Source organism: Plasmodium gallinaceum (assembly GCF_900005855.1).
Source record: "Plasmodium gallinaceum strain 8A genome assembly, contig: PGAL8A_v1_10, whole genome shotgun sequence".
In the NCBI taxonomy this organism is placed as follows: Eukaryota; Apicomplexa; class Aconoidasida; order Haemosporida; family Plasmodiidae; genus Plasmodium; species Plasmodium gallinaceum.
Window position 1 is genome coordinate 116453 of NW_021628239.1, and position 19003 is coordinate 135455.

A 19003-nucleotide genomic window follows, 5' to 3' on the forward strand; every position below is an offset into this window, starting at 1 on the left:
TATATAAATATATATTAAATAAATTATGTTCATACTAAAAAATTTAACTAAATTATTTATAAATGTATATGTATATACATATTTATAAATATATATATAAATATAAATATATATATATATAAATTAATCTTATTTTTTGTTATTATATATATAATGAATTAAATTAAACTTAACAAAATGAATAAAGAAAAATTAAAAAAATTACTGGAAAAAGAAAATAACAATAGAATAAACATAACAAATGTCAAATTTCGTAATTGTCTTTGTTTATATAATAATTATTCTAAATGTTATGTCAATATAAAAAAGAAATATAAAGATATTTTAAAATATGAAAAAATATACGGAAATGAGAATATTAAAATTAACGAAGGAAAGTCAATAGATTATAATAAAGAAAGTTGTTTAGAATATACATATCCATATAGATATGATAATAATAGAAATATATTTTTAATAATAAATAGTAAAAACATTAATTCTGTTAATAATTGCATATATAATAATGATATTATATATATAATATATAATAATAAAAAGTATGAACATGTTAATTTACAAAAAAGAAAAAAGAAAAATAAAAAAAAAAAAAGTTCATATAATACTCAAAATGATACTTATAGTAGTTTAACAAGTTATATATCCAATGAAGAAGATGTAAACCCAATATATAATAGTACAATATTTGAAACAAGTAATATGAATTTTTGTGAAAGAGAAAAAAAAAAAAAAAAAAAGTCCAAATTAAACAATAAAAGAAATTTTATATATTCGGATGATGATTCAGATAATCATTATGAATATGTTTTTACACATATAAATTCAGACTTATATTTTTTAAGTGTATCAAATGATCATATAGAAAAAGAAAAAAATTTTTATATACAAAATGAGAAATTTACAAACTATAATGATGTAATTTTTAGAAGAATAAAATTTCAAAAAACATTATTTATAAATTTAGATACTTATAATTCATGGATTATTATTAAAAGAAGTATATTATTAAATGAATACTGGAATCGCTTAAATAAAAATGATATAGTAGATATTAATGATGTACTATATGACGTAATTAATATCTATGAGAGAATTATTAATTGTTATACAAGAATTTATATTAATGACAGTTTCCTTCTAATAAATAATAAAACAAAAGAAATATTGGGTGTCCAAAAAATTGAATTAGATAATAATAGCGTTAGTAAAAATTCAACAAATTTAAATCAAAACGATAATATATTGAATAACTGTACAGGTTATGAAGAATCTAATTTGTACAAATTGGTACTAATAAAAAAAATGAATATCAAACATTTATTCAATAATGATACAGATATTAATATTACTTTTAATTTTCATAATGTTTGCTTAACCAGTTATAATAAGTCAGATCATAATAATTCATATCTATTAATTCATAACTATAACTTAAATAGTGATAGTCAAATTTTATTAAATTTTACGATGAACAAAAAGCATTTAGAACATAAAACTAGTAATAATAATACACCTCTTAATAGTAATTTAATAGATACAGACTTACTAAATAACGAAGATTATATATATTTTAACAATTATATAACACAAAAAATTAGTGAAAATTATTTTAACTATAGTTTATATATAAAAGAATGTTTATTAATTATTGATATATTATATATTTTAAACAATAGTTATGGTAACTTAATATATATAAAAGAATTTTATAAATATAATCATGAAAATTATTATTCTAATATTTATAATATTTTAAAAAAAAATAAAAATTATGGTGACAAAAATAAAGAAGAAAATAATTCAATTTATTCATTATCATCTTATGGAGAAAATTCAAATGCCACATCAAATTCTTCTCAAACAGATTCTTCTTCCATATCATCAGACGATGAAAATAATGAAAACTTATCTTTTGATGAAAAAGCAAATTTTGATGAAAAAGGAAAATTTGATGAAAAAGGAAATTTTGATGATTTGAATAATGATTTAATATACATAATGCCAAAGTACAAAATTATTTTTCATCCAATAATATTTTCACACAAAGAAAGTAATAACAGCAATATAGAAATTACAAAAGAAATATTAAAATTGGGAATTTATTTAAGAAAAATTCAAAAATTTATTGAAATTAACAAAAGAGGTCACTCATGTAATTTTACTTTTGATATATTCTGTTGTTGTTTATACAATATAAATTTACATATTTTAAATCATATAAATAAAATTGAAGAAAATATAAGAAATATTTTTAATTTTACTAAAATTAACATGAATGATAAAAGTGATTTATCATTATGTCTATTTGATGAAAGTAGATTATCTACATGTATAGATCCGGAAGAAAAAAAAATATTTTTTAGTATAAATAATTTATTTCATAAAAATGTACAAGATTTTAACTTATTTTTCAATATTAATATAGAGAAAACAGAAGATATATCTTTATACAAAATAAAAATAAGTATACTCCCATTGATTCAAATAGCCAAGTTATTGAATAGAATTATAAACAAAATAATAATAAAAAAAAAAGTTAACAATTCAAAATATTTAATTGATCTTATTTATAAATTACAAGAATATTTAAATGTAGATGATATCAATAAAAGAGTTCTTTTATATTTATTAAAAAATGTAACTACACCATTATTTGATTTCATTAAAAATTATATTTTTTATGGAAAAGTTAAAGATACATATAAAGAATTTTTTATACATGAAAATAAACATATTACTCCATATTATAAACAAAATCATAAGTTTTATCATAATAATATTTATAAATATATTTTTAAAAAGTATATTGATTTATCTACTAATTATTGGGGAGCTAAATATATTATATTAAATAATAAAGTTCCTTTTTTTTTAAAAAATATTTGTAATTATATTTTTATAACTGGCAAATATATTGATGTTCTATCAGCTTGCTCTAAATTATTTAATTTACAAAGTAAAAAATTTGTTTATTTAGATAATAACAACACTTCTGATATTTACATTAATAACATGGTACCAAATAATGAATATAAAAATAATGATTATAATTGTAATAAGAATAATATTAATAATCAAAATCAAGAATTTTCATTGAAAAAAACAAGTAATAATAAGATAGAAGATGAATATTATAATTATATTAATATTCAAGACAATAAGACATGCTACTTAATTTATGATAATGATAAAAAAATATATGAAGATTTGATTCATAATCAACATTTATATGCATCAAAAAAAATGTTTGAATTATATATAAAAAAAATAGACATAAAAGAAAAAATAAAACATCATTATTTTTTTTTCTTTTTACAAATTAGCGATTATCTTAAATATTTTTATATACTTTCTCATGAACATTTAGAAAAATTATATAATAATAAAAAAAATAATATTCTCAATAAATTAAAAAATTATTATGATATATCCATACGTTCATCTGTTTTATATAATTTAAAATATAGAAAAGATTACAACATTGATGTTTCTGACATATTAAATATTATTGACAATGTTAATTTAATTATTGATTTAAAAAATTTTCATCTCAATGATGATCAGATTCATTTTAATAAAGAAAATTCTATTTATGATGAAGAACAAAAACAAGGGCACAAAAGAGAACAACAAGAAGAGTATTATCATAACAGAGAAACAGAAGAAGAAGAAGAAGAAGAAGAAGAAGAAGAAGAAGATGATGATGAAGTGAATAAAGAGGAGTACGCTGATGGTGAAAAAGAAAGCAAATATGATGATGAAGATGAAAAAGAAAGTGAACAAGAATATGAGAAAAAATTAGAAGGAATAAAAAAACAAAAAGAAGAAAAAAAAAAAACAAATATGTACATGTTTAATAATAAAAATAATTATTCAAAATTAAGTGAATTTAAAAATAATAATGCAGAAAAATATAAAGGAACAAAAAAAAAATTTATGTCTAACATAAAAAATAACATGCTAAATATTCAAAATGTCCAAGCTAATATTAATGTAGAAATTTATAAAGGATTAATATTATCATATCATAATATATTTCCTTATAATTTAATATTTAATAACATAACTATTTTTAAATATACTTTAATTTTTAGAATATTAAATTACTGTAAATATATAGAGCATAAATTAACAGAGGTTTGGCTTAATCATATGTTTGTTAAAAATATTGATATGAATGAAGAATGTAATAATAATTTAATGATATGCATTCATACAAGAGAAAGTATGCTTCACTTTTTAAAATGTTATTTATATCATATTCAGAACGATGTAATAAAGTCTGAATATCATTGTATGAATAACAAATTAAAGGAAACATTAATTTTTGATGATATAATATACATTCACAATAATTATTTAAATAACATACTTAAATATTCCTTTATTATAGATACAAATATTATTAACTGCATTTTAAAATTAATTTCTATTGCCCATATATTTACAAGACATATTCTAAAATTTAGTTTTGATAAGAATGAACAGGTAGAAAAATTATCTCATGAAAATCAAAATTGTAGTTCATTGAATAGAAATGTAATTAATAATAAAAAAAACAATAAAAGTAACTATCACAAAAAATTCATACAAGAATTACTAAGAGACAAAGCATATATATCTATGATACATAATACCATCAAACATTACGATAAACATTTTAAAGTTTTCTTTCTTCTTTTAACAGAATATGTAAATAATAACATTGATGATTATGCTCATAATTTTTTAATTAAATTAGATTACAATTTTTATTACACCAATAAATATAAAATCCCTTATCAATTAAATTCTGCTAATGAATGTAATTCTGAATGTAAAAATGAAAATTTTTCTAGTTATATAGATAATTCAAATTTAAGTAGCTTTGAATCTAATAACATGAATAACAAGAAGAAAATTTTTAATAATGCGAATGATAATAACAACATAAGTAATATTGGTACCAATTTAAATAATAAAGGTAATTACTACATGGAAAAAAATGATTCTGGAAATTATATAAATTCTTTTAGTAATAATAATAATCAAATAAATTATAATTTACAGAATTACAATAATAATAATAATAATATAAGAATGCCAAATGACATAAAAAAAATGAATACATCAATAAATTCTGATCAAAAAGAAAGTTATAAGAATAACAGCGATATAAATAACAATTATGTGAACTTAACATCTATTTCTAATAATTTTATGAATGGTACAAATGATAAAAATACATATAACCTAACATCTTTGCATAAAAGTGATTTAAAAAATCAATTAATTAATAAGGCAAATTTAAATGAAAATAATTTTATACCTTTTAACCAAAAGAATAATCAAAATATTCCTTTTAATTGTAACAATTATGATGTAGAAGTAATTAATTATGATAATAAATTAAGTAAAATACCACGTAATGTTAATTACAGTAAATTGCAAAAGTATAATTTATGCAATTTAAATAATGAAAATATAAGTAACATTAATATAAGTAATATAGATATAAATAGTATAGATGGTAGTATATATAATAACAAATTTAACTCTTAAGCATACCTAATTTTTAATTTATCCAATATAATAATATTTTACATTTTTTCAAATATTTTTAAAAAATATTTGTACAAAGATAAGAAAAACTTTTTTTTTTTTTAAACAAGTGTTTTAATATTTCTGATCATATTTTTATAATTTATTATTTTATTTTTTTAAATTTTTAAAACCTCATTAGGTTTATTAAAAATACCCAATAATTTTATATGCTATTTCTTTTCTCTCAATATATGAAAATATATTTTTTTCATTAACTTTTTTAAAATTTATATATTTTTAACCATTTTTTTTTTTTTTTTTTTTTTTTTATATTTATATATATATATATATATATATTACAATTTTTATATAAATTTATGTTAAAAATATATTTACAAATTTTCCTTTTTTATATTAAAGTTACTATTTAACATTAAAATTGTAATTTCAAATATTCAAAAGAAAAAACATGTGTGTTATTAAAATATATGTAAATAAAAAAAAAAAATAGATAAAATATATATCTCATTTTTTTATTATATTCACTAATTAAGAAAAAATATTTACCTATTTAAGTGTTATTTATAAAGTTTTTTATTTTTTTTTTATTTTATTTTATTTTTTTTTTTTCTTTAAAATGAAATGTGAAGTTGATGAAACATTTCTTAAAAGTACAAAAATTGATGAAGAGAAATATAAGAACTATATAAATTATATGTATTATTACCATAATAATGAGTTAAAAAAAATAGACTCTTCTTACTTTAATGATAAGTATTTGGGTTTGTTTTTTGGTGCCTCATGGTGTAAATACTGTTTAACATTTGTAGAAAATTTGAATATTTTTAAAAAGAATTTTCCTTTTATTGAAATAATTTACATACCTTTTGATAAAACATATCAAGATTATTTAAGCTTTTTAAAGAACATGAATTTTTACAGTTTACCATTTGACAATTACTTGTATATTTGCCAAAAATTTCAAATAAAGAATTTACCTTCTTTTATGCTTATTAGTCCAAATAATAAAGTTTTAGTAAAAGATGCAGTTCAATTAATTAAAACAGAAACATATATCAATAATTTAAAATCCTTAATAAAAAATAATACAATACATCCAAATAATTTCAAATTTAATAATCGTTTTCTAGATTTGTTTTATAATTAATATATATATATATATTTTTTATTTATATATGACGTAAATTAATTAATATATATTATCATTTTTTTTTTTTTATATATCTAAAAATTAAAATTTTTTTTTTTTTTTTTTTTTTGAAAATAATATAAATATATATGTACAGAAATATAAATTGAAGGAGAAAAAATAATGCATTTAAAATAACACTGAGTAAAAATATATAAAAGAACATTTTTTAAAGATTATTATAGTATATATGACTTCGACATTATAAAAAAAAAAAAAAAAAAATATAAATAATTCTAGAATATAAAGAAACATAAAATTACTGTATAATTAGAAAAATAAATGTTACTATATAATTAAAATATAAAAGGAATTATCATTAATGTTATGTATTACTTATTTTAAAAAAGGTATTATAGAAATAGGGTTCTCAATTAATCCTTTCAACTTTTTAGAAAATTGTGCTAAAGTTGCTCCATCTATAAATCTATGATCAGCTCCATATGTTAAATTTACAGTATCAGAAACCATTATATCATTTAACGAATTTAATTCATTTTTTTCATTTTTTAAAAATAATTGTCTCTGAACTTTAGATACTCCTATTATACATGCTTGGTTATCAAATACTATTGGGGTAGCGAAAGATCCAGATATAGCACCAAAATTACTAATGGTTACAGTACCATCAGATATATCACTTTTACTTAATTTCATATTAATTGCCTTATCACGTAATAGTGTCAAATCTTTTTGAATATCAATAATATTTTTTTTCTCAACATTTTTTATATTTGGAACTAATAATCCATTTGGTGTATCCATTGCTACACATACATTATGATTTTTATAAATGGTATAGCTATTTTTTTTTGAGTCAAATTTAGAATTTAATATAGGAAAATCATTTAATGCAATAGATATTAATTTTATTATTATGCAAGTTATTGTTATATTTATATTTTCTTTCTCATGTAAAATTTTTTTAAATTCATTTTTAATTTTTAATAAATTTTCAACCATACACATTTCATTTAAATGAAATAAAGGAATACTCAATGAATCATTCATGCTTTTACACATAGCCAATTTTATTCCTTTTAAGGGAACTTCTTCTAATATATCTACAGAGTTGTTATCTACTTTTTCAACATTATTCCTACTATTGTAATAATTTTCTACATCATCCATAGTTATAGTTTGTTTGTTAAAATATTTGCTTATTGTATTTATGTCTAAATTATATTCTTTTGCTTTTTTTTTAACACCTGGTGAAGCTTTAACAAAAATTTTTTGTTCTTGCTCTCTTTCAAATGTATTTGTATTTGAAATATTTGAAGGATTTTCTAAATTTAATTCATCTGATTGATCATCTAAGTCTTCTTCTAGTCGAATTTTATTTTCATCTTCATCTTCATCTTCATTTTCCTCACTTTTTGTTTTTTCTTCATTATTTTCTTTTTCTTCAACTACTCCATCTTCAGTATCTATTTCACAGAAGTACGATCCAACCTTAATTAAATCCTTTTCATTAGCATATTTTTTTATAAGCACACCGCTATATTTACTTGTTATATCTACAGATGCCTTATCACTTTGAACTGTTAGCAAACTCTCCATTTCATTAACTTGATCTCCTTCGTTTTTATTCCATTGAGTTATTTCTACTTCTGATATTCCTTCTCCTATATCAAAGAGTTTGCATTTAACAACTTTAAAATTTAGTGCACTTGTATTTATATAGCATACCTTATTTTTATTAGTTATTAAATTTATTCTACTGAATATATTTTTAATATTTTTTGTTATCATTTTCAAAACTGATGAAGATTAAAAATAAATATATATTTAAAATTAACTTATTAAAAAAAAAAAATTTTACTTCTATTTACCTATATATTTGTATTAAATTAATTTTTTTTTATGATATTTGTTAAAATTCTTAGATAATACAAATAATAGCGAATTTCTAAATTTCAAAATGTAACTTTTTTTTATCTTATTATTATGTAAAAAAAAAATACATTAATATTATGTTTTCATAATTTTATCAACAAAAAAAAAAATTCATATACCTTTACCATAAAAACAAAAGTTCTTTTTTTTTTCCTTTTATCAAATTAAAGTTCAATTTTTGATATTATAAAAAAAAAAAAAGAATCCTTAAAATAATTATATATAAAAGGAAAAAAAAATATATTTTTTTTTATTATTACAAATATTTAAAAAATACATTAAGAATGGAAAAATTCCATAGAATTAATTTTTAATTTCTTAAAATTTATTACGTAACATTATAATTATATAAAAAAAAATTTTTTTTTTAAATTCAACAAACAATAATTAAAAATGTATACTAAAATAAAAACTAAATTTTAAAACTTTTCTTATTATAAATAGATTTTTTTTTTTTTTTTAAAATAACATTAAATCTTAAAAAAAAAATTATGATTTTTCTATAATATATACATTTGTTATAATTTTTTTTTTTTTTTTTTTAAATTATTTTTTTTACAATAAATTATAATATTTAGTAAATATAATAATCTAAAAATATGGAAAACCAAGAAAAACCTACCTCTTCTTGGTCAATTTTGAAATATACATGAAACAGAACTGCATTTGATTAACGTAGATTTTTATATGCTATTAATAAAAATACGATATAACTTTGTAAAGTAAAATTTTTTAAGAAAAACGTGAAAAAAAAAAAATTAGTATTTTAATTGAACATTTTAAACTTATTTACAATAATTATCATTGAAGCAAGAGGATTGCAACGTTTACTAATTCTAATTAAAATTATTAAAAAATTATATTGAAACATTTCATTTTTTTTTTTTTAAAGTTATTAAAAAAAAAAATTTTAATCTCTAAGATTTAGTTTTAGATTATTTTTTATTATAAAAATCAGAATATACTGGCTGACTATTTAAATTATATTTTAAATAAAAGAAAGAATATTATTTTAAGTATATTATAATTTCAAGGATAACTAAAAAAAAAAAAAATATAAGCTATTTGAAAATATTATTTGGAAATTCATTTTATAAATTAAATAAACATTAAAATATTACATATTAAAAATAATAATATCTTTTATATAATTTTCTTACCTTTTTATTATATCTATATTGATATTTTTTTACGTATTTTTTTTTTTTTTTTTTGGTGTTTTTTTCGTATTAATTTAAATGTTTTTTAAAGAAATATAAAAATGTTATTAAAAAAAAAAAAAAATGTTAAATATTTAAAAAATAATCTATATTTCCAAAAAATTAGGATTATCTTAATTCGTGAAATTGAAATAAATAATTTTTTTTTCAATTTTTTATGAAAAAGAAAAGTAAAAAAATGAAAGAGAAATAAATATAAGTTCATGTTTCAATGAAAACTTTTTTTAGTACAATTTAAAATATGGAAAATTATATGGATTAAATAATTTAAATATTTGTTTCTCTTTTTTTTAAAGGATATGTTAAAAAAACATACATTATTAAAAATATGTGTGCAGCATAATTAGAATAATATTTTAAAAAGATATTCAATGCCAAAAAAAAAAAAAAAAAAAAAAAAATAAAAATTAAAGAAAGAAAAAGTTTTCATCATGAAAATATGAATATATATGTATATATATTTTTATTTTTATTCATTTAAATAATTTTAAATGTATATTTAAATATGAATATACCTAAAGACAATATTAATAATAGATTAAATGTGACACTAGAAGTTGGTAAGGATAAAAAATTAAAAGTCGTGAAAACATTTATGAATAATAGCTTAGATAATGTTAACTCAAGAATAAATAATCAATCAGGAAATTCATTTTTAAATATTGAGAATTACGAAAAAGGTTTAAAAATTTATTTAGGTCATTTTAAAAAAAATTTTGATAAATTTCAAGAAAATAATATTTATAATGTATATAATATTAATGAAATCAAAGAAAAGATGGATGAAGAAATTTCTGATGTGATGAATTTAATTAATGTTGATTATGATTATGCTTACCGTTTTTTAAAAGCATACAATTTTAATTCTAATTATTTAATTGAGGAATGGTTTAAGAATTTTAAAAATGTTTTATCAAAATCTGAATTTTCTCATTTAAAAGAAGATATTTTTGAGAATCCAAATTATAATTTACTTAGTAAGGAAAATGATACAGTTAATATAAAAGAGTTAGATAAAGATAATTCATCACATATATCTAATCATAATAACAATTTCAAACAAGAAAAATTTATTTGTCCCATTTTATTATTAGAATGTGATATTATAGATACTTATGCATTAAAATGTGGTCATAGATATTCAAAAGAATGTTGGTTATGTTATTTAAAAATTTCATTAAATGAAGATTTTGAAGAGAATGTTATTCAAAAGAAATGCATGGACACCGAATGTAAAGAATTAATCAAAAAAGAAGATTGGAAACAAATATGTGATGAAAAATTATATGAAAAATATGAAAAGATTTTATTAAATATTTATATAAATAAAAATTATAATTTAAAAAAATGTCCTAATAAAAATTGTGATTATATTATTGAATCTATTATGCTGAAAAATAATAACGTTATTTGCAAATGTGGCTACAATTTTTGTTTTATTTGTTCTTACGAATTTCACAGACCTGTTACATGTTCTATTATTAAAAAATGGTATGATTTAGAAAAAAAAGATGATAATAACATAAAATGGATAAATATTCATACAAAAAAATGTCCTAATTGTAATGGGTCTATTGAAAAAACCTCAGGTTGCATGCATATGAAATGTATTTGTGGTTATGATTTTTGTTGGCTATGTTTAGAAGAATGGAAAAATCACAAAGGTGGATTTTATAAATGTAACAAATATTTGGAAGAAATAAAGTCTAATGAAAATGAAATAAATAAAGAAAAAGAAGAAAAAAAAAATTCTAACAATATTCTTAATAAGTATAATCATTATAAAACAAGATTTGATGCACATCACTACGGAGAAAACTTCTCTATTAAAACACAGCTTCTTTTTTTATATAATTTCTGTGAATCAAATAATTTAGAAACACAAAAATTTGAGAACTTTGAAGATGCTATAATACAAACAATTAAATGCAGAAAAATATTAAAATGGTCTTATGCTTATGCTTATTTTTCAAATTGGAAAGATGAAAATCAAAAGTATTTTTTTGAATATCATCAAGGAGAATTAGAGAGAAATTTAGAAATTTTACAAAGAAAAACAGAGAGCATAAATTTAGATCAATTTATTAAAAATAGAGAAAACAAAAATATAATAGTAATTCAAGAATTAACAAAAACGGTTGATGCATTTTTTAAAAATATTTGTGAATTTATTGAAAATGATTTTACCAATTAAATTTTTTATTAATTATATATCATAAAAATTATTTGAGTATTTAAAAATAAATATACTTTTTTTTGATTATTTGTTTTTATTTTATTTCCCATATATATATTATTTATAATATACTTTTTTTATAAATAAAAGTTTGGCATTTTAATTTTTTTTTTTTTTGTTTTTTTTGATATTATTAATAAAAAAATATCAGTTAATGTATAAACTTAAATATATATTTTACCTTTTAATAATAAAATAAATCTTCCATATTTATTAAATGTGTTTTCAAAAAAATTTTAACTAAAAGTAATATTAGAAAAAATATATATGTTTTACAACTATTTTACATGTCTTCTTTTTATATGAAGCAGATAAATGTTTAAACACAGAAGAATTATTATTTTATTAAAACTGTCTTAAATATTATAACTATATTTTTTATTTTTATTTTATTTTTTTTTTTTTTTTTCTACATAGTTCAATAAAATTTAGTTACATATGAAATTTAATTTAGCTGATAAAATTAAATATATATAGTTAGTACTTAAAAAAAATGTAAATAATAAAATTTTATTTTTTTCTAAAAAAAGGGGCAGAATATATCTTAAATTTTTTTTTTATTAATCTAAAACTTTTTTTGGTATGGATAATGAATATAAAGATAAGCTATCAAGAATAATATTTTCAGTTCTACTCATTTTTTTTATATAAGCCATTAATTCATAATAATCTGCATCTTCAGATAATTCTATATTCTCATTTTCTACAAAGAAAAAATTGAAAACATGGATGTTTATACATATATTATTAAATTAACATTCTTTTTATAATAATTTAAGAATAATTTTTGATTGTTTAAAAAAAAAAATTTTATGTATTAATTTATGCTTACTTAATACATACAAAGTAAATTTTATGCATTCACTTGTTTCATTGTTTAAATGTTTATAACAAGGACCTTCATAATTTTTTTTGTTATAAGAATTCAAACCAATAATAGCGTTAATATCATTAAAATTCGTAAAATTATTTAATGAATTTACATGAGCAGGAATATTCCATGCTATGAAGTGAACAACTGTATTGGAATTACTAATACTAGTTATAGTAATAACATATGATTTTGTTGTACTATTTTTATCTATCCATTCAAAATTAGGTAATAAATTTTCTCCACCACAAGATTTACTATAAAATTTCTCTTCTAATATTTTTACTTTGTCAGAATTACATTTTTCAATACCAAATTCTGACAAAAAAAAATAGGAATACAATAAAAATACCTTAATTATAGCAATATAATTAAAGAACAACATAAATATCTCTTATTTAAAAAAATAAAATAAAATAAAATAATTATGTTTTCTGTTTTATTTAATTGTGTATATACCTGATTCTATAATATCAACTTTACCTAAAATTAATTTAGAGCTGTAAAAATAAAATAATATTATAATGTATGATGAAACCATTTTTAACTTATAAAAAAAAAATTATCTTTATAAGAGCATATATTTATTTTTTTTATATTTTTTTACAAGTTGAACTTTATATATATGCTTATATCTTTTTATTCTTAAAACTAAAAGTTATCTGAACTAATTTCAAATTTTTTTCATTTTTTGATAAATGTATGTACATTAATATAAATCTATGAAAAAGAAAAAAAATTATCGAAAAATCTCAAACTAAAAATGTTTGTTATTCTCTTTTGTATTTTCGTACTAAAGAAATAATCATTTTTATAAGGTTGAATAATAAAAATTTTTAGGCAAAATTATACTTTTTAAAATAAAAACAATTATTTATTTTATTGTTTTTTTTTTTTTTTTTTTTTTTATATTAATAATATATATTGCGTCAAATTTATATAATTAAATGAACAAAAATTAGTTTAAAATAATAATGAAAAAAAATGAGCCATTTTTTTTTTTTTTTTATAGTAATTTAACCATTAATTTGTAACTTTCATTTTAGAATTATTCTATATATACTCTTATTTTGTCTTATTTATCAAATAATGTTATTAAATTATACATTATAGTTAAAATATATAAAATAATAATAATAATAAATTTAATAAAAATGTGTTTTATTTGTTATTTAAAAAATATCCTTTTTATATACGTGATTAAAAAAAAAAAAAAAACTAATAAACATAAGAATAAATAAATCATTGCAATAAAGTAAATAGAACAAATATATATTCTAAATAAAAAAATTTTAATTTTTTTTTTTTTTTATATTTTATAGATATGAATTAATTCTTTTAATTTTAGAGAATACGATAAAAGCAAATATTATATAAAATACAAAATAAATAAGATAAACTCGTTTTTATAAAAAAAAAAAAAAAAAAAAAGTAAATAAATAATTGTAATTAATTATTAATAATTTAATTCATAGTATATTATGAAAAAAAAAAAGATAATAAAAATTTCTTCTTTAAAGAAAATAAATAAGAAATAATTATCTTATTTTATTAATGTCATTAATTCTTTTAATATAAAATATGAATAATTTAATATTTCTACATTGTTAACAAATATATTAAACTAAATATCATAAATACCTATAACAGGTTATATATATATTAAATAAGACAAAATAAATACATATATACATACGTATATACATAAAAATATATATATATTTATAATAATTTTAGAATATCAAAAACATTTTACATTATTCAGACATTTATATCATATATAATCAAAAGTTTTACATAATATTTAATATAAATACATAAGGATAAAAAATTTAAACGTATCTTATATAATTAGAATCATCTAAATTAATAGTCTTGTTAAATGTTAATTATAAGATTAACTATTTCTTGTAATAAATATTTTTACATTCATGATTCATAAATTTATTTTTAAATTCCTCATCTTTAATAGTGTGTTGATATGATTTATAATTATTTTTTCATATATACACTTTACTAATACTAGAAATTATTACATTTATGATTTTTCAAATAATTTAATTATATTTTTTTTTTTTTTTTGGTTGTTTCATTTTTTGCAAAAATAATTACAACATTTATTATTTGTAGAATCTCTGTCTTCTTTTTTAACATTGTTTATTTTATGATATAATTTTACTTCTGTAGCTTCATTTTTTTCTTCCATTTCATTAAATTGGTGATTTTTATATTTACTTGCTTCTTCATTTATATTTTGAAAAATGGCATTATTATAATAACTTTCTATATTACTTATGTTATTTTGTTTAAAAGCAGACATAAGTGGACTAGCTGTTTTTAGAAATTCTTTGTCACGCATAAAAGGAGACATTTTAATATTTCCATTTCTTGTATTAAAGTTAGCATATATATTTGCTTTTATAAAATCATTTGTGTAAAGTTCATGAGTTCTTAGTGTGTCAGTTTCAATCCATTTATTCTGTAAATAGGCCATAGCTAGAGGATGCGATGGATGTAAAGATCCAACAGAATGTTCTTCAAAATATTCCTTTTTCATTTCATTCATAAATGTTTCACTACTTTCAAAAATGTTTTCATCTGCATTGTTTGATTCATTATTTTCTCTTTTTTTTTTATATTCTTTATTAGTTATTTCATCTTTTTGTATGTTTTTATTTTCATTATTTGCATCTTCATTGTGCACATCACTTTTATTTTTAATTATATTTTTTTCAGAATCAGATTTCATATTTGAATTACCTTCCTCGGTTTCTTGATTATGTTTTTCCTCATTTTCTTCTATTTCATTTTTTTCTTTATTTTCTTCGTTTTCATCTTCTTCTTCTTCTTCTTTTTCGCCTCTTTCTTCATTTTTTATGTTCTCATCTGATTCTCCCTTTTCTTTGTTTTCCTGAAGTATATTATTTTCTTCATTTTCTCTATTTTCTTTAATTGTTATACTGTTTTCATTTTCTTCTCTAAAATTTATATATTCCTCTTTGGAATATTCTCTTTCTTCATTTCTATTATACTCCATTTGGCTGGAAATTCCTTTTTTATTTTCATTATTAGCTATAAAAAAAAAAAATTAATAAATATACAAATATAGGTTTCAAGAAATTCCTTTGTAAGATAAAAAGATTAAATAAAAAAAAAAAAAAAAAAAAAAAACTTCAATGGATAATCTACTCAACTTTTTAATATATATACATATGTATATATATGTATGAATTTTTAAAACTTAAATGGATAATATACTCAACTTTTTAATATATATACATATGTATATATATGTATGAATTTTTAAAACTTAAATGGATAATATACTCAACTTTTTAATATATTATACATATGTATATATATGTATGAATTTTTTTACTTCTATAATATGGATATAGATTTCCGTATTCCTTTTTTTTTTTATCAGCTAGATGAGCATTAACTTTCATCCACATTGCATGAACATCATCTTGTGGTAACTCATTTGGATTAATTGCACATGCCTTTTCCATACATTCTCTATATTTTATATCCACATCACATGGAATTGGTTTAATAACATCTTGTATTTTCAGATATGGTTTTTCTTTTATACATACTACTTGGTAAATATCAGATATCCACCTTATTTTTGGAATTATTTTTCTCCTGACTGGGATAGGCACAAATGTGTCTCTAAATTTTAAAACAGGAATTTCTATATTAACAACTACAGGTTTGGGAACCATATATGGCACTGGAACATCAACAGAAATAGGAACATGCTTTTGAACTTCTATATTTTTGACAATTTTAGGTCTAAAAACTTGCTCAATACTTGGTGCTGGTAATATAGAACTACTTTTTTTTAGTTGCATCATTGATAATTCATTTTGTAAACCAAAAGAAGGGAATGCACCAGATTTTGTTTGTCTATAATCTTGCATAGATTTAGTAAATATATTGGAATTCATCCCTGGAGTACTAATAGATGGAACATATTTGTTATATATTGCATTTTGTTGTAAAAATTCTCCTTGATTCATGTCGATAGGAGCACTTTTAATTAATCTTGTTCCATTGATATTATCTGTTGGTGTATTTAAATCACCACTTGCTATATTTTGGGTAGATTCTTCTTTATATTCTCCTTTTTTTTCTTTTGTTTCATTTTCACTATTAACAACATCTGAAGATTCTTCATATAGATTATTTTCATTTACATCTTTAGTTTGCTGCTGATCCTCATTTACCTTTTCTTTATATTCACTTTTATCTTTCGGAATATACCTAAAAATTACATAAAAAATAGAATGAAGATATATATATTTTTTCTATGCAATATAATATATTAAATTGATAGATGTATAGAATAAAATTATAAACAAATAACTGATTCCATAATATTTATTTCAGACGTATATAAAAGAATAAAGTACTAAACTTTATTTTAATTTAGAAAATTTTAAAAATATAGAAGATATAAGTATCTAATAAAAAATATTTCTGAAAAAAAAAAAAAAAAAAAAAAAATAAAAATAAAAATAAAACATTACTTTACAATATATTCCACAGTTTCCACTTCTTGATATCTTTGTACTTCTTTTATTTTAGGAACTTCTACAATTTTTTCTACAATTTTTTTTTCATAAACTGGTTTTTTAATAATATTTTCTTTTACTTCAACTTTTGGAATATATTTGAAGTAATATTGAATATGTGGTACATCAACAATTTTGTCAACATATTTTATTTCTGGAACCTCAACAACCTAAAAGAAGAAGGGAAAAAAAAGGAAAAATGGTAATGTTATAATTATATATACTTAAAAAAAAAAAAAAAGTAAAATAAGAAATTAAACAAGTATAAAAAAAAAAATTGTAAAAATAATGAATAAACATCATACATGCTAAAATATATTAAAACATAAAATAAATTAAAAAATGTAAATTATCCAGAATAAAAAAAAATATTCTACCTTTTCAACAATTTTAGAATAATATTTTGGAATTTCTTTAATTTTGTTTTCATATGTTATTTTAGGAATAGTAGTTTCTATTGTTCTAACGAAGGGTACCTCAACAGTTCTGGTTACAACATCAACTGGCTGATAAGCAGTTATAGCCACCTTTAAAAAAAAAAAAAAAAGAAAATAATGAATGTTTTCATAAAGTCTCTTTTACATAATCGTAAATGAATTAATATATATATATATATATATATATATATATATATATATATATATATATATATATATATATATATATATATATATGTAAAAGGGGAAAAAATAATTATATTTTACATATTCTCTCTCAGTACGCTGACTTATTTCAACAGCTTTCGAAAGATCTGGTTCTCCTTCTATAATTTTTGTTAAATCTCCTTTTTCTTTTGTTAGAGTTTCCTCATATAGTTTTTCATTTTCTTTATTTATGCTTGTTCTTGTTTCATTACCTTCTTCCAGACAACTACTTTTTACTTGGCATTTATTAAACATTTTTTTTCTTCAAAATAATAAAAATGTAGACATCAATTATAATAATAAGTTATATTGTGAAATCTTTAAATTATATATTTTTTTTTTTTTTTTAATTAAAAGTTTAGAACAGTTTCAAAACTAAAAATATAAAAAAATACAATGTTAAAAAAATGTTTATATAAGATATTCTTATTACTAAAATTATTCTAAAATATTTATAGAACTAATAAATATATATATATATATATATATATATATATATATATATATATATATATATATATATATTTATATTTATTTCTATATTTAATTCTTCTTTTTTTTTTTTTACTTTTATTTCTTTTTTTAGCAATAATTATGTTATTTTTTTCATTTATAAAAGAGACAAAACGTTTGATGGATAAAATCTTAAAATGACTAATTTTTTCATATAGGGAAATATATTCTTTCTAATCAACATTAATTTTAAAAATAATTATTATTAGTTGCAGTACACACATGCATTAATTATTTACAACAGCACTTATAAATAATTTTTCTTTTGTTTTTTTTTTTTTTTTTTTTTTTTTATTAAATTTATATTTAA

The 19003-nt window shown here is 18.0% G+C and overlaps 6 protein-coding genes across 6 annotated transcripts; 3 read left to right on the top strand and 3 right to left on the bottom strand.

Moving 5' to 3' along the window:
* Positions 1 to 177: 177 nt before the first annotated feature.
* PGAL8A_00002800 (spindle pole body protein, putative) lies at positions 178 to 5541 on the top strand (the record flags this gene model as incomplete). The annotated part of the gene is made up of 1 exon (XM_028671419.1): positions 178 to 5541. One exon carries the CDS (start codon positions 178 to 180, stop codon positions 5539 to 5541), a length of 5364 nt encoding a protein of 1787 aa, XP_028528074.1.
* Positions 5542 to 6160: 619 nt separating this feature from the next.
* Positions 6161 to 6691, top strand: PGAL8A_00002900 (plasmoredoxin, putative; the record flags this gene model as incomplete). The annotated part of the gene is made up of 1 exon (XM_028671420.1): positions 6161 to 6691. The coding sequence occupies one exon, from the start codon at positions 6161 to 6163 to the stop codon at positions 6689 to 6691; it is 531 nt and encodes a 176-aa protein (XP_028528075.1).
* Positions 6692 to 7069: 378 nt separating this feature from the next.
* On the bottom strand, positions 7070 to 8485 carry BCKDH-E2 (lipoamide acyltransferase component of branched-chain alpha-keto acid dehydrogenase complex, putative; the record flags this gene model as incomplete). Its single annotated transcript, XM_028671423.1, has 1 exon — positions 7070 to 8485. One exon carries the CDS (start codon positions 8483 to 8485, stop codon positions 7070 to 7072), a length of 1416 nt encoding a protein of 471 aa, XP_028528076.1.
* A 1869-nt stretch (positions 8486 to 10354) lies between these two features.
* Positions 10355 to 12043, top strand: PGAL8A_00003100 (IBR domain protein, putative; the record flags this gene model as incomplete). The annotated part of the gene is made up of 1 exon (XM_028671424.1): positions 10355 to 12043. One exon carries the CDS (start codon positions 10355 to 10357, stop codon positions 12041 to 12043), a length of 1689 nt encoding a protein of 562 aa, XP_028528077.1.
* Positions 12044 to 12645: 602 nt separating this feature from the next.
* PGAL8A_00003200 (phosphatidylethanolamine-binding protein, putative) lies at positions 12646 to 13497 on the bottom strand (the record flags this gene model as incomplete). The annotated part of the gene is made up of 3 exons (XM_028671425.1): positions 12646 to 12788; positions 12918 to 13274; positions 13416 to 13497. 3 exons carry the CDS (start codon positions 13495 to 13497, stop codon positions 12646 to 12648), a joined length of 582 nt encoding a protein of 193 aa, XP_028528078.1.
* Positions 13498 to 15045: 1548 nt separating this feature from the next.
* On the bottom strand, positions 15046 to 18435 carry PGAL8A_00003300 (inner membrane complex protein 1a, putative; the record flags this gene model as incomplete). Its single annotated transcript, XM_028671426.1, has 5 exons — positions 15046 to 16028; positions 16336 to 17225; positions 17492 to 17706; positions 17914 to 18063; positions 18241 to 18435. The coding sequence occupies 5 exons, from the start codon at positions 18433 to 18435 to the stop codon at positions 15046 to 15048; spliced, it is 2433 nt and encodes an 810-aa protein (XP_028528079.1).
* Between the last annotated feature and the right edge of the window lie 568 nt (positions 18436 to 19003).